Raw genomic sequence first — 14,307 nt, forward strand, 5'->3', positions numbered from 1 at the left:
CCGTGGGCAGGCCTGGGGAAGACGCTCAGGGGACCGGACAGACCCAGCCAAGGCCCCTTCTGCTGCAAACACCTAGGACACGAGGCCACCTGGGCAGCCACTGGCTCCAAACGGCCACTCAGGGCGTGCTGTGACCACCGGGCCCGGACTGGGCTCTGTAGGTGCACGCCGTGAGGGCCAGAATTGGAAACTGCCCTCAGCGAGAGGCGCTTTCCTCTGCCAGGGGACAGGGCTGGACTGAGACCAGGACCCAGGTGGAGCATGGTCCCTGGGAACTCCCATGGCAGAGAGGCACCATCAAGCCGCCCCTCGCCCTGGCTGGATGCCCCCTGAAGGGCCACTGAAGGGCCACAGGCTCCTTGGGGACATCTGACACATTGTAGCCTTCAAGTACATAAGACAAAGCCTGCTCCAATGCAAACGACGTCACCTGACACGGGCAGGGCTCAGAGGGGAGGACACAAACCCTCTCTTCGGCCCGCTGACCTCCCTGCCCGCCCCAGGCCTGTTCCCTGCTCTCAGGATCAGTGCAGACGTGGGTCCTGCCGCCTCGGGCATGCCAGGATCTCTGTGGGTGTGGACTGTCTCGGGAGGCCCTAGCATGGGGGAGACGTGCTCTAGACGGCCAGCGAGGACCCCAGGGCTGTGCCTGGAACTGTGTGCTCGGTGCTGTGCACGTCCATGCAGACGACGACGTGCTATGTAACGCGGCAGAACAGCTTGTGATGAGCACAGCCCGCGCCCTCTGAATTCCACCCAGGACGGGAGGCCGTTCTCTTCCCCTCAGCACTGCTGGGGATCCTGAAGCAACACAGCTGGTCCATGGGGCCGGCAGCCCCCAGGGCAGGGGCGGAGTCTTGGTCAGGGTGAGGAAGTGGGGCTCAGCTGGCCTTGGGGGCACCGCTAGCTGCAGGTGGCGGGTGGGCAGTTACCCTGCTCCCTCCAAGACCCACTGAACGGCACGTGGGCGGTGCAAAGATGTCACCAAAACAAACCAGCAAGATGCCAGAGGGCTGGAAGCAGAAAGCCCATGGTCCCACAGTGGCCACTGTCTCACCAGACCGCGTCAGCCACAAGGCCCTGGGTGCAGGACCCTGGCGGAGAGGCTGCGGCAGCCCCGCACCAGGATGCCCAGCCTCGCCCTCATCCCAAGCCTCGGGCAGAGGCCAGGCCTCCTTTCTGGACAGGAAGACGGCTCCGTATCCCAAGAGTGAGTGGAGGTCATGCTGGGTGATGCTGATGCAGGGACGGGGAGCCTGGCCACTCCACGGCTCCACGGGGCCCATCTGTCTCTGCGCGTCCACACTGAGATGTGAACGTGGCGGGCTCACCACGGGCAGGACAGTGGGGTGGGGACAGATCCTCCACAGGGGGGCAGGGGGACAGCCAGACACATAGTGCTGGGAGAGATGAGGGAAGACATTCCATCTCGAGCCAGGAACCAGGGGGAGGTGGCCTGCAGCCAGGAGTCCGGAGCCTGGTGCAGGACCCAAGGGAACAGGGGCCGAACTTGCCTGCGGAAGCGCTGGGGCCCGGAAGGCAGAGCGCAGTGCCTGGGGCTGTGCAGGAGCCACGACCCTCAGGCTCTGGGCCCCGCACCAGGCACCCCCTTCCCTCGCGACCTTGGCAGGTTCCAGCTTCTCTGCTGTTAGGCTCCCAGCGTCCCCTACTCGTGTTTCATTGAGAACCCCCAAGACATCACCCCACAGGAAGGTCTCCCTCACAATGGAGGACGAGCAGAGCACAGCAAGCAATGCTGGGGCCCCTCCCCGGAGGCTGGACACTGCCCCACACGAGCCCTCCTGCCTGCTCCCCGGAGCACCTGCCAGGGCCGAGCGGCTTTTTTTTTTTTTTTTTTTTTTTTTTTGACAAGCAGAGTTAGACAGTGAGAAAGAGACAGAAAGGTCTTCCTTTTTCCGTTGGTTCACCCCTCAAATGCCTGCTATGCCCGGCACACTGCACTGCTCTGAAGCCAGGAGCCAGGTGCAGGGCCCAAGCACAGAGCTGGACTGGAAGAGGAGCAACCGGACAGAATCCGGCGCCCCGACCGGGACTAGAACCCAGGGTGCCGGTGCCGCAGGCGGAGGATTAGCCTAGTGAGCCACGGCGCCGGCCACCTTGCCTTCTAACACTGGGCACAGGGAGGGCAGGGAGGGAGCTCCCAGGAGGGGAATGGGAGCAGCACAGTCCGAGCTTACACCATGTGGGAGGGAGAGGAAGAAGGACTGTGTCCCGGGGCGGGCGTAGCAGGTGGCAGGAGAATGGAGGGCTGCCCTGAAGACAGAGCAGGAAGGGGCGGGGGGGGGGGGCGGGGTATGTGGGCACTCACAGGCACCTGCGGGCAGTCTGAGGCTTCGGAATGGGAGGACTGCTCAGCACCACACCTCGCGAGGAGACAGCAGCTGGCCCCAGAGTACCCAGGCTGTAAAGTAAAGGGGCCGCCTCACTGACCTCCAGAGCCGCCGAGAGGTCCTTCTGACCAGCTCCTGGCTTCACAGCACAGGGGCCTCCAGGGAAGAGAAGCTCTCCCACTGGCAGGCTTGGCCACGCCCACCCAGCAACCAGATGGGAGGGAAGCAGAAAAACTCTTCAAGTTGGTTTGATCAACTGTGGGCAATATTTCTCCAATTTTGCAAACAACTAGATTCTACTTTGGTGTCTTTATATTTCACTTTTCCTCTAAAAATTAAAAAAAGCAAGAAAAAATTTAGCCATGCAGGCAGGGTGTTTTGCAGGTGGACGCTCTTCCCGGGCAGTAGACCTGCACTGCACTCGCCTCACCTGCCCACAGGGACCCCCCCTCCCCGGCCCCACAGCAGCAGCTGGAGGTGGGAAAGGGGCTGGGCACCGCCAGGCGTCCGCGACCCGGGGCCAGCGCGACAGCTCCCAGTCAACAGGCCCCGTGACACAAGGCCGCAGACAGCCCTCTCCCTGCACCTGCCTGGTGTGTCCGCTGACCCGGGGCCAGCGCGACAGCTCCCAGTCAACAGGCCCCGTGACACAAGGCCGCAGACAGCCCTCTCCCTGCACCTGCCTGGTGTGTCCGCTGACCCGGGGCCAGCGCGACAGCTCCCAGTCAACAGGCCCCGTGACACAAGGCCGCAGACAGCCCTCTCCCTGCACCTGCCTGGTGTGTCCGCTGACCCGGGGCCAGCGCGACAGCTCCCAGTCAACAGGCCCCGTGACACAGGGCCGCAGACAGCCCTCTCCCTGCACCTGCCGGGTGTGTCCGCTGACCCGGGGCCAGCGCGACAGCTCCCAGTCAACAGGCCCCGTGACACAGGGCCGCAGACAGCCCTCTCCCTGCACCTGCCGGGTGTGTCCGCTGACCCGGGGCCAGCGCGACAGCTCCCAGTCAACAGGCCCCATGACACAGGGCCGCAGACAGCCCTCTCACTGCACCTGCCGGGTGCGTCCGCGGCCACCCTCAGGAGACACTGGCGGTCAGCAGCTCCATCCTCAGCACCCAGCCAGCCATGCAGCTTCCTGGGCAGACACAGAGGCGGCCCGAGCAGGCCAGTCGGAGGCCTGGCTGCCAGGGGCCCAGCCACTGGGCCATTCGTGAACAGACGCGTGTGCCAGCAAAGGGAGTTCCTGAAGCAAGCTGAAGCCACGCCGGCTCTGGGTCCACGTGGTTTCTCACCAAAGCCAACAGCACAGCAAGGACCACCAAACACGCCTGGGAGGTGACCTGGGCGTCGGGGGCGGGGCCGCTAACCTCAAGAGCTCCACGGGTCAGAGGAGGACCAAGAAACCCCCCAGCCAAACGCTCCCCAAGGTTCGGGAACCTGCAACTAGCGGATGACCTGGGTGTTCTCTGCAGCAGCTCTGCTTTAAAATTCCAGAATTTTCTTTTAAAAATTGCACTGTAGATGCATAACCCCAAGAAGCTAAGAAGCCTGGCAGAGGTGCGTGCGAGGAGGAGCGGGGCACAGCCTTGGGCTGAGACCCCAGAGGCGCCCGGCCCGGCCTGCCCACAGCGCCCCCTGCAGGCTGCGCCCCTCAGCACAGCGAGGCGCAGGACAGCTTCTGGAGCTGTGTTTTCCCCAGGAGCACAACCCTGTCCCGCCCAGCCACCCATCTGCTGAGTGAGCCTGGCTGCCGGTCACAGGGCGGGGCCACCCACTTCCCTTCTGGGCGAGGCGCAGGTGACAGCACACGTGTGAGCAGTGAGCGCTCACTCTGCATCCTGCTGTCCGGGAGCTGCCCGCGCCCTGCAGGGTGGCGGGCGTGCAGCTGCACAGCTCTGGGAAAGCTCCACCAGCCCGCACTCGGCGTGGCGTCGGCGCGGCTCTGAGTCACGCACACGGGCGACGTTCGTAACCCGGCAAAGTTACAGGGATTCAAAGCAAGTGCTTAGTTGTCCGGGGCCCTAGGAATCTGCACCCATGGCACAGCTGGGTGTGCGACTGCATTCCACAGTCCCTGGGCCGTCTTCTTGACTCCCTAGGAAAACACTGGGCATGGATAGAGGCCTCCTGTGCACAAGGCCCCTGCCCCCGCCCCAAGCCTGGGGCACCAGGTGCACATCCAAGCGCAGCCCCCCCTCCCGCTGAGCAGGGCAGGTGCCTACAGCCTCATCTGCAGCCCAGCGCTCCATGCTCAGAACAATCCGGAAACAATCCATGCTGTTACAGTCACTCAGCGTCGTGGTCGCAGCTCAGACAGGCAAGTCTTTTGCCTTTACGAGAGAACTGATTTGTAACTGAATTGTGTTTTTCTTTCCTTTTTTTTTTTTTTTTTTTTTGGACAGGCAGAGTTAGAGAGAGAAAGAGAGAGAGAGACAGAGAGAAAGGTCTTCCTTTTTCTGTTGGTTCACCCGCCAAGGGGCCGCTACAGCCAGCGCGTTGCGGCTGGCGCACTACGGTGATCCGAAGCCAGGAGCGAGGTGTTTCCTCCTGGTCTCCCATGCAGGTGCAGGGCCCAAGGACCTAGGCCAACCTCCACTGCACTCCCGGGCCACAGCAGAGAGCTAGACTGGAAGAGGGGCAACCAAGACAGAATCCGGCGCCCCAACCAGGACTAGAACCCGGGGTGCCGGCGCCACAGGCAGAGGGTTAGCCTAGTGAGCCACAGTGCCGGCCTATAACTGAGTTTTTTAAACAAGAAAATGCAGGAATTCAGAAGGAAGGAAAGTCTTATTTCCACGGCGAGAGTTACAGGGAAGCTGGAATTGATCCGAACAGTTCTTCCTCCTCCAACAGGCTTTCCCAGCCACAGGGCGAGCGTGACCCGGTCCCCGAGCCTCACTCCTGCAGGACACAGGACAGACGGTACCCCAGGCTCCTTAGGACTAAGCCCATTTACAAAGAGCCGTACTCACCACGAGCAGCACGGAGCACAAGGCCGTTCACAGGGAAAGGCCCAGAAACGAAAGCGAGAACGAGGGAGCTGGCCCTGCCCACTGCGTTACGGGTGCGTGCGTTCAGCGGGCGTCCGTTCTCCTGGAGGAGGCGCCCCCGCGGCGCTGACCCTCGAGCCGTCCTGCCAGGGGACCACCACCGCACCGACACACCAGGCTGCTCCTGAGCGCACTTTCCTGGAAGAAGGGACTGGAGTGCATGCAGTCTTCCCATAACGCACAAAACTGGGCTGTGCGGCCCTTTGCCTGGGATCCACGGCCAGCGGGCAGAGAGCCGGGGCCCAGTGCTGACACCCACGCTGTCCTCACGAGTAGCCGGGTGCACTTCCCAAGCTGGACGATACGCCTGCAGCCGGCCTTTGGATTCAACTGGAAACTTCACACTTACCGCCGCGTCTCGGCCATCAGCTCCCTGAGAAAGTCTTGTACCTCGGCCCCAAGCCTGGGCAAGCACCAGGAAATCTGCCTCTACCTTACACAGGGTTCAGCGTTTAAACAAACACAACACAGGCGATGTGGACTCAGGACAAAGTGAGAATCAAAGCCGTACGCTTCTTGAGAGACCCGCCGGCAAGGTCGAGACTACCTGTGATACTCTGAACCTCCCCCCCTGCCCCAGCATGCCCAGACCCCCACCGGGGGACAGAGGACCCTGCAAAGACCCTGGGGCTCTGAGGAGACCGCCCTAGCACCTCAGAGAACACCAGGCAGGGAGCAAGCTCTCCCTTCACATAGCCAGTAGGGGCAGCAGGAGGTGAGGCAACGAGTAGGCCTGATGGGGGCCACGAGGGCCTCAGGGGCCAAGGTCACAGAGACCCAGGCCCGGGAGACACAGCGCGGGCAGGGGTCCGGCAGTGACGCCCAGGGTGATGCCTCGCTTGGGCCCCCGCCTGCAGGAGGCCCAGTGTCCTGGGAGAAGGCACCCGTGTGCAGCGTTTAAGCCCTGCAGGCTTCCATGCGGGGATTCTACAGGGCAGGTGTTTGATGGATAAAGAAAGAGCAAACTGTCCCGTGGCCCCAGACCTGGAGAACTCCGTGTGAAACGGGAGGCCTGCAGTCACCACGGGCGCCTTTGTGTACAAGGGCCACACGCTGCTTGGCAGACGGCCCCACCGCTCAGCTTCAGCCACACCTGCGCTGGCCTGGGGCGGGGAGGGTGCCAGCAGCCTGGCCTCTCCACAGCGAGGGCCCAACCCCCCCCCCCCCACTGGCCTGCGACGGCTCAGGCTAGGGTTTCATCCCTGCAGAATGGGCCGAGCTGCTGGGAGGACCCCGCCCTTTGGCGCCTGCGATGGACCAGTTTCTCTGCACGTAAGGCACCATGCCAACATCTCTTCCCTTTCACCCCGGGGCAGCCACACTCAAGGACGTCACAAGGACACTGCTCCTTGCCCACACCCCCAGCAGAGCCAAGCTCCGAACACGCGGGCGCTCACTTACCCGTGCTGGGCATGTGGTTCACACGTGGAGGGTTCAGCAGCTCCACCGGCTGGTCTCGGCCAGAGAGTCCATCTGCAACAGAGAGGCAATGGCTTTCAGACAGGGCGAGCATCCCCGGAACGCCCTGCGCGCCCAGGGAGCGCGAGCCACAGCTCCGTGAACAGAGGAGCATGACCTGAACGCCGTGGCCAGCGGGCAGTACACGCCTTTGCCCGAGCAAGTGAAGGACCTCTATGCAATGGTCAAAGCCGTCCCAGAGCTGAGGCAGCCACACCAGCTCTGGCCTGCAGGCCTCGCCGTGCCAGCTTTGTCCCCTTGCTGCGGCAGCCACACTCCGTCCACGGAGCTGACCAGGGCCTCAGGGCAGACCAGTGCCTTGCCCACCCAAGACACCGACAAACGTCCAAGGCCAACAGAACCAGGTGCGCGGCCATGTTCTGAGAAAAGAACCTCACAGGGTGGATACTTGGCACACAGGCTGGGATGCCACTTGGGAAGCCGCATCCCAGAGCAGAGGGCCTGGGTTCCAGCCCTGGCTCTGTCTCCGCCCGTCACAGGGGCTTCACATTCATCCAGGCGCACCTCCTCCTCCCACTGGGAGAGCTGAGTTCAGATGCAGACAATGCTCCTGCACCTGCCAGAAGTGAGCCAGTGCTGAGTTGTCCCAAGAGCTTAGCCTGGCCTAAGCACAGCCCTGATGCCAGGGCCTCGTGCCCAGCCGCAGCGGGGCTAAGAACGGATGGGCTCGCGCGGCAGACGGGTGACAGCCGCGGGACAGAGCGGAGTGGCCGGCGGGGCCGAGGCTGAATGGGGCACGGCGTCCTCAGGACGGGGGCCGCCTCTCCGGCCAGGATCGGAGAGCACGAGCGCCCGTTTACACTAGACGGAGGCTGCTAGGGAGTGGGGTCCTGTTCTCCAGCCTTTCTCCTCTCTCTCCCTGGATAAAGGATTTGCTGAGTGTGAAATAGGTAAAACGCCCGCCAAGGTTTTACCGCCTGGTGCCGTCAGGCCGGGTGCCTTCCTCGGCAGGCCGGGGCCACCAGCAGAGCTATCAGGGGACGGGCAGGGCCGCGGTGTGGAACACTGGGCTGCCCCCGAGGCTGTTTCCAGGCCCTCCCTCTCACGGGCTGATCCCGACTTCACAGCCACAGTGTAACCGGCCCCCGCCGCCACCCCTACCCCGGCACCGCTGTGTCCCGTTCGGACTGTGCCTTCCCAAGGGCGCTGGGGAGGGGAACATGGTCTGGGGGACAAAGGGAGCTGAACTTCTGAGAGGGACCCCCGCTGCGGCCGGTGGTCACAGTAAACTTCCTCCACACTTCCGGGGCCGTGCTCCAGTCTGTGGGGCGGGGGCCTCGGTGGGCCTGTTTCCCCAAGCCCAAACCAGGTGCGGGCTGGGTTTAGGTCTCCATATTCTCCCAGGTAGAAGAATTTCCAGACATCACACTTGGCCTTCACAGCTGGCCGCCGACGGGAGTGGAAGGCCCTGCAGGGCTGTGCAGTCCCTGCTGACCGGGGAGCAAGCGCCAGTCTCCAGAGGCAGCCGTTCAGCACTGGGATGCGAGCCCGGCAAAAACACAGGCCAACATACGTGGGAAGAAAACCTCGCTTTGCACCCCAATGGCAGTACTTATCACAGCCTTCCCAGTGCATCCTGGGAGAAGTTCAACATCCAAGGACAGAGAGCAGCCCAAAGTGCGCAGTGAAGCCCCCACCCCAGAGGAAGAGATGGGGAGCTTGTGAGCCCCTGGGGGCCCTGGGAGCCGGGCATCCAGGGAGGGTGGAGCCACGCAAGTGCCACTCAGAGTCCACGCTCTGGGCCATGGGTTCTGTCCCCCCGTACAGCAGCCTTCTCTGTGGTCTGAGAACCAGAGGTTTGGAAACACTGACAAGTAATACAGGAGGCGCCTTCAGGATAGGAGGGTCAGGAGGAAGAGGGGGAGGCCCCGTCACACCCAAAGGCCAGCGCCAGGCCACACCACAGGAAGGACCCAGCCCTGGGCCCCTGCGCTCCGACGGGCACTGAGCCGGGAGCTTCTCCACCCGCGCCGGCGCTGCTCACAGAACTCAGAGCAACATCTGCGCAAGGGCCCTCCTCTGCGGTCTCACGTCGTGTGGTTTCAGTTCCCAGTGGTCAACCACAGTCCGGAAGGATTAAAAGGAAATTTCCAGAAATGAACAGTTCACAGGTTTTCAGTGTGTACCGTTCTGAGCGGCGCAACAGGATTTAAAACCATCCCTCTGCCCAGCACAGCCGCGCGGTAACAGCCCCGCCGGCCGGTCACCGAGAGCCCACTCAGGGTATCAGACGGGCTGCAGCGTCTGCTGCCCTCCTCGCGTGGCCTCACCATACCCGGCCACGCCACGTGGTCGCTGTACCCTTGCCCTGTCACAGGAAGGGCGAGAACAGGATAATAAGCTCGTGGGAAACGGAATTAAAAGATAAATTTTGGTGCAAAACACGTGAAATCCATTCGTAGTTCCATCCGCCTGGCGCTCAGCACAGCAGACGGCCACAACCGCCCTATGTCAGCTCTCGCTGCGCATCACTCCCTGCGCCCAAGTCACAAATGGCTCTCGGCCACAGCCACGCACGTAGGCCCAGGAAACACAGTGGACAGTCATGTTACCCACAGCTCCAGCACGCTTGGTACAGGTACGTGTGTATACAGTAAAAGAGGAATACAGAGCTTCTACCCACAGTTCCGGGATCCACAGGGGTTCTTGGGATAACGTCCCCACTCCCACCCCCAAGAGGGGGCACAAATGGACATCCGGATGACCAGGTCACAGGCTGAGGTCTGGAAGGTCCACAGCCAGGAGCTTCTGCCCCCACAGAGCTGGACACTGACCCTGGCCCTGGCACGTGCTCAGGCTCTGCCCCCCACAGAGCTGCACACTGACCCTGGCCCTGGCACGTGCTCAGGTTCCGCCCCCCACAGAGCTGCACACTGACCCTGGTCCTGGCATGTGCTCAGGTTACGCCGCCCACAGAGCTGGACACTGACCCTGGTCCTGGCACGTGCTCAGGTTCCCCAGCGTTTCCTCAGCCCACTCCAGCCCCTGCTGCCTCTGCCCCTGGGTCAGTGGGTACAGGAGCATCCCCACGGTCTAATCCCTGCCACGGTCCAGGTGACCTCAGCGCACTCAGGGACCTCTGCCGCGGTCAGCCCGCCAGCACAGACTGAGCCAAGGATGGTCAGAGGCCCAAGGAACAGAGAGAGGCTCCCGGCACGGGGGATTTCAAGGATTTGAAGAGCTCTGTGCCAGGAACCAGGACAAAGCCCAGACTGACTTCCTGCACAGGGCAACTGCCGTCCTCGGCGGACGAGACCTGGCCTGGCTGCCGTCCTCACCCCTCTGTGCAGTGCCACGGACGTCTGCAGGGACAGAGGGCGCTTCGTGCGGCACCTCCCTCCCAAGGAGCACCACGTGCAATGGGGGCGTCTCCAGACACACAGGTCCCGCCGAGGGCCTCACGGGTTTCCTGCGGGCACAGGCGGCACGGCCGTGCCCCAGCCCTAGTCCCGGGGGAACACGGCCCCTGTGCCGCTCCCTGGAGAATGACACACTCGCACAACACCAGGAGCGGACACCACCTCCCAGCTCAGGGGCAGCGTCACAGGGCAAAGGCACTCACTGGGAAGCTAAGAAACAGAAGGCGTCTGACCGTAGCCGTCGATGGAACAGTGGCCCGCATGACAGGTGGCTCTCGGGGGTGCCCAGAGCTGGCCGTGCCCCGGGGACTCAGATGGGAAGCAGGCAGTGGAAGGAGAGGGTGCAGAGAGAAAGGAGGGGACCCTTCACCTCACGGTTCAGCCAGCCACCTGCGCGTGGGGCGCCCTCCCGAGCCCACTGGGCAGCTGGCGCCCACAGTGCAAGTCCTGGGTGAAGGCCCCAGCCAGGCCCACGGCAGGCACTCTGACATGCTGAGTCACCAAGGCGAAGGCCCAGGATGGGGCTTCTGGGAGCACACCTGGCCCTCGAGGTTTCTGTGTGGTGTCAGAAAAGACCTTCCAGGACATCAGAGGACGGAGGAGCTTTGAGGTATGTACACAAGGACATGCAGAGCTCAGGTGTGTCCACACGAGGACGTGCAGCGCTCAGGTGTGTCCACACGAGGACCTCCAGAGATCAGGTGTGCCCACACGAGGACCTGCAGAGCTCAGGTGTGTGCACACGAGGACGTGCAGCGCTCAGGTGTGTACACACGAGGACGTGCAGAGCTCAGGCATGTACACACGAGGACGTGCAGAGCTCAGGTGTGTCCACATGAGGACCTCCAGAGCTCAGGTGTGTACACACGAGGACGTGCAGCGCTCAGATGTGTACACACGAGAACATGCAGTGCTCAGGTGTGTCCACACGAGGACGTGCAGCGCTCAGATGTGTACACACGAGAACATGCAGCGCTCAGGTGTGTACACACGAGGACGTGCAGCGCTCAGGTGTGTACACACGAGAACATGCAGCGCTCAGGTGTGTCCACACGAGGACCTCCAGGGCTCAGGTGTGTGCACACAAGGACGTGCCTCCCAACACTGCTGGCCTCTTCCTGTGTCACACGGCCAGGGCCATAGGAAGTCTGCTCCCGGCTACCACGCTGCATCGGGAGACACCGAGCAGACCGTGAGACACGCGAGGCCGTGTTGAAGGACTGGGGGTCACCGGGGGCGGGGAGGGACAGCTGCAGGCCCAGAGCCACACAGAGCCAGCCAGTGACCACGCAGCCAGCGGCACATACAGACTCCTGTGGGGACACAGCGTGGCTGCCCTGTGACGATGCTGCAGCCAACAGGATTGCTCCCCCGACACGGTGTTGCCGAGTGAGCTCAAATGCTCGAGGAAGGAGAAGTGGGAATCCACACGTATGACCGAGGGCAAGGCAGGGGTCGGGACCCACATTCACAGCAGGAACACATCAGGGAGAGGGCGGAGGCAGCGCGGCCTCGCACACCCACGCCTGTCCAGGCATCTGGCTGTCGGGACCCCAGGGCACGGGGCCATGGACGGCCTTTCCTCACCTGGCAGCTCTGGCAGCTCAGGGCACAGGCAGAAAAAGAGGGCCAGCCATGCGCCCGTCACAAAGCGGCGGCCACGAGGTGTTCACGGCCCACGGTTATGGGTCCTTTGATCACCGCACGAATCTCTGAATGAGGGCATGGGCATTTATTCCGGAGGGGAAGGCGCCTACCCCCACACCAGAGTGCCTGGCTACAACACGCAGTTCCAGTTCTACTTCGGGGAGCCACGGCAATGCCTCAGGTGTTTGAGTTCCTGCCACCCACACTGAGCTCTGGGCTCCCAGCTTCCACCTGGCTCAGCCCAGACGTTGCGTGCATTTGGAGAGTGAACCAGCAGACAACAGCAAGCACTCTCTCTCTCTTAAATAAAATGAACAGGGGCCGGCACCGTGGCGCAATAGGTTAATCCTCCGTCTGCGGCACCAGCATCCCATGTGGGCGCTGGTTCTAGACCGGGCTGCTCCTCTTCTAATCCAGCTCTCTGCTGTGGCCTGGGACAGCAGTAGAAATAGCCCAAGTCCTCGGGCCCTGCACCCACGTGGGAGACTGGGAAGAAGCTCCTGGCTCCTGGCTTTGGATCGGCACAGCTCCGGCTGTTGCAGCCATCTGGGGAGTGAACCAGCGGAAGAAAGACCTTTCTCTTTATATCTCCCTCTCACTGTCTGCAACTCTACCTCTCAAATAAATAAATAAAATCTTTTAAAAAATAAATAAAATGGATAAAATTTTTTCATCATTAACTTATCAAACCCTGCCAAACAAGTGGAATTCTGCCTGGGACCGCGCTGTGCGTGCTACCTGTACAGAAGAAGTTTCAGTGCTGCTGTGTGTTCCAAACCACGCACGTGGAGCGTCACCTCTTTCGCTTCTTTCAAAACCGTTTTAGAATTTTCAGTGCAGAAGTCTTGAACGTCCTTAGATGTCTTCCAAGGTACCTGATACAATTTTTAATAATTTTTTATGTACATGAAAGGCAGAGAGACAAAACCCTCCAGCCCACTGGTGGACTCCCCATATGCTCACGACTGCTGGGGCTGGACCAGGCTGATTTCTGACACCTGGAGCTCCAGCCAGGTCTCCCACATGGGTGGCAGGGACCCAAGTCCTCAAGCCATCACGGCTGTCTCCCAGGGTATGCACTGGCCAGGACTGGGACCCAGACACTTCAATCAATATTGGATGTGGCCATCCCAAGTGGCCAAACGTCTGCTCCTGCGTATCTGATATTCTAATTAAATGTTATGAATTATATTCTAAACTTCAATCCATTTGCTGATAAAGATCAGCAGAGTTGCTTTTATATTTTTTTTTAAGATTTATTTATCTATCTGAAAGGCAGAGTTACAGAGGCAGAGAGAGAGAGAGAGAGAGAGAGAGAGAGAGAGGTCTTCCATCCGCTGGTTCACTCCCCAGATGGCCGCAATGGCCAGAGCTGGGCTGATCCAAAGCCAGGAGCCAGGAGCTTCTTCTGGGTCTCTCATGTGGGTGCAGGGGCTCAAGCACTTGGGCCATCTTCCGCTGCTTTCCCAGGCCATAGCAGAGAGCTGGATGGAAGGGGAGCAGCCAGGACTTGAATGAGTACCCACATGGGATGCAGGCACTGCAGGCGGCATCGACTGGCTCCATCACAGCGCTGGTCCTACACATTGGTCTTATAACGCAGAATTCTGCTGAGGTCGTGTTCACACACTCACTCCTCCAGTCATGGGAGCTCCCTGCACGCAGAACCAGGCCACTTGTGTGAGCTCCCTCAGCCCTGGAGCCCTTCCTTTCTTGTCGTGCTTTACTGTACGCAGACCCACAGCGCACCACCGAGTAGGCGCTCGTGCAGAACACGCCCTTGCCTGTCGCGCTCTCAGCCTGCTGGGGGCCTGCCCGGAGCCTGCCAGCAGAAGGACACGCCCTCCCAGGCCGCCCTGCCAAGACCCATCTCTACATCATACGCGTTTGACTTTCTATTGTCTGTTTCTCTCTTCAACCTCCCCGTCCTTCCGGAATACTGCAAAATTCCTCTTCTGTCGAAGCAGCTTGGCCAGTGCGTTCTGGGAGGAGGGACGGCGCACAGGTGCCGAGGGACTGGCCTGGAGGGCCTTCGTGCCTGGCTCCAGGGAGCGGGAGCGCGATGTGCTGCGGCCGGCGTGCACCTGCAGCCTTCCGTCACGGGCTTCAAAGCACGAGCGGGCAGGGTGCCGGCGGCATCACCGGAGCCTCAGCGTCCCAGTGCGGCCGAGGGACAGGCAGGCGGGCGTGGAACCCAGAGTAATACCCAGGTCCCAATCAGAGCCGGTGTTCCCACGGTCTCTTACAGCGGGCGGCTCACGCTGGGCCAGCTGGGAGGTCACCCTGTGGAGCTGCACGTGCGCTGTGCCCTGCTCCCCGGACTCACATCCGGGGTCTCACTAGTGAGCGCCCACACTGCATCCCGACTTCCCGTGTGTCTCAGGCCACAGAACACCGCGCCCGGGGTGCCTGGCAGTGTGC

The 14,307-nt window shown here is 61.8% G+C and overlaps 1 protein-coding gene across 5 annotated transcripts in view; it reads right to left on the reverse strand.

Moving 5' to 3' along the window:
* Positions 1 to 14,307, reverse strand: part of HDAC4 (histone deacetylase 4) — a 326,302-nt gene that overhangs the window by 148,930 nt on the left and 163,065 nt on the right. For all 5 annotated transcript variants that reach the window (XM_062193964.1, XM_062193956.1, XM_062193947.1 and 2 more), the window contains one exon: positions 6,803 to 6,874. In XM_062193964.1, the coding sequence (XP_062049948.1) occupies positions 6,803 to 6,874 (72 nt within the window). The remainder of the gene's footprint in view (positions 1 to 6,802; positions 6,875 to 14,307) is intronic.

The sequence above is a fragment of the Lepus europaeus genome, chromosome 1 (genome assembly GCF_033115175.1).
Source record: "Lepus europaeus isolate LE1 chromosome 1, mLepTim1.pri, whole genome shotgun sequence".
In the NCBI taxonomy this organism is placed as follows: domain Eukaryota; kingdom Metazoa; phylum Chordata; class Mammalia; order Lagomorpha; family Leporidae; genus Lepus; species Lepus europaeus.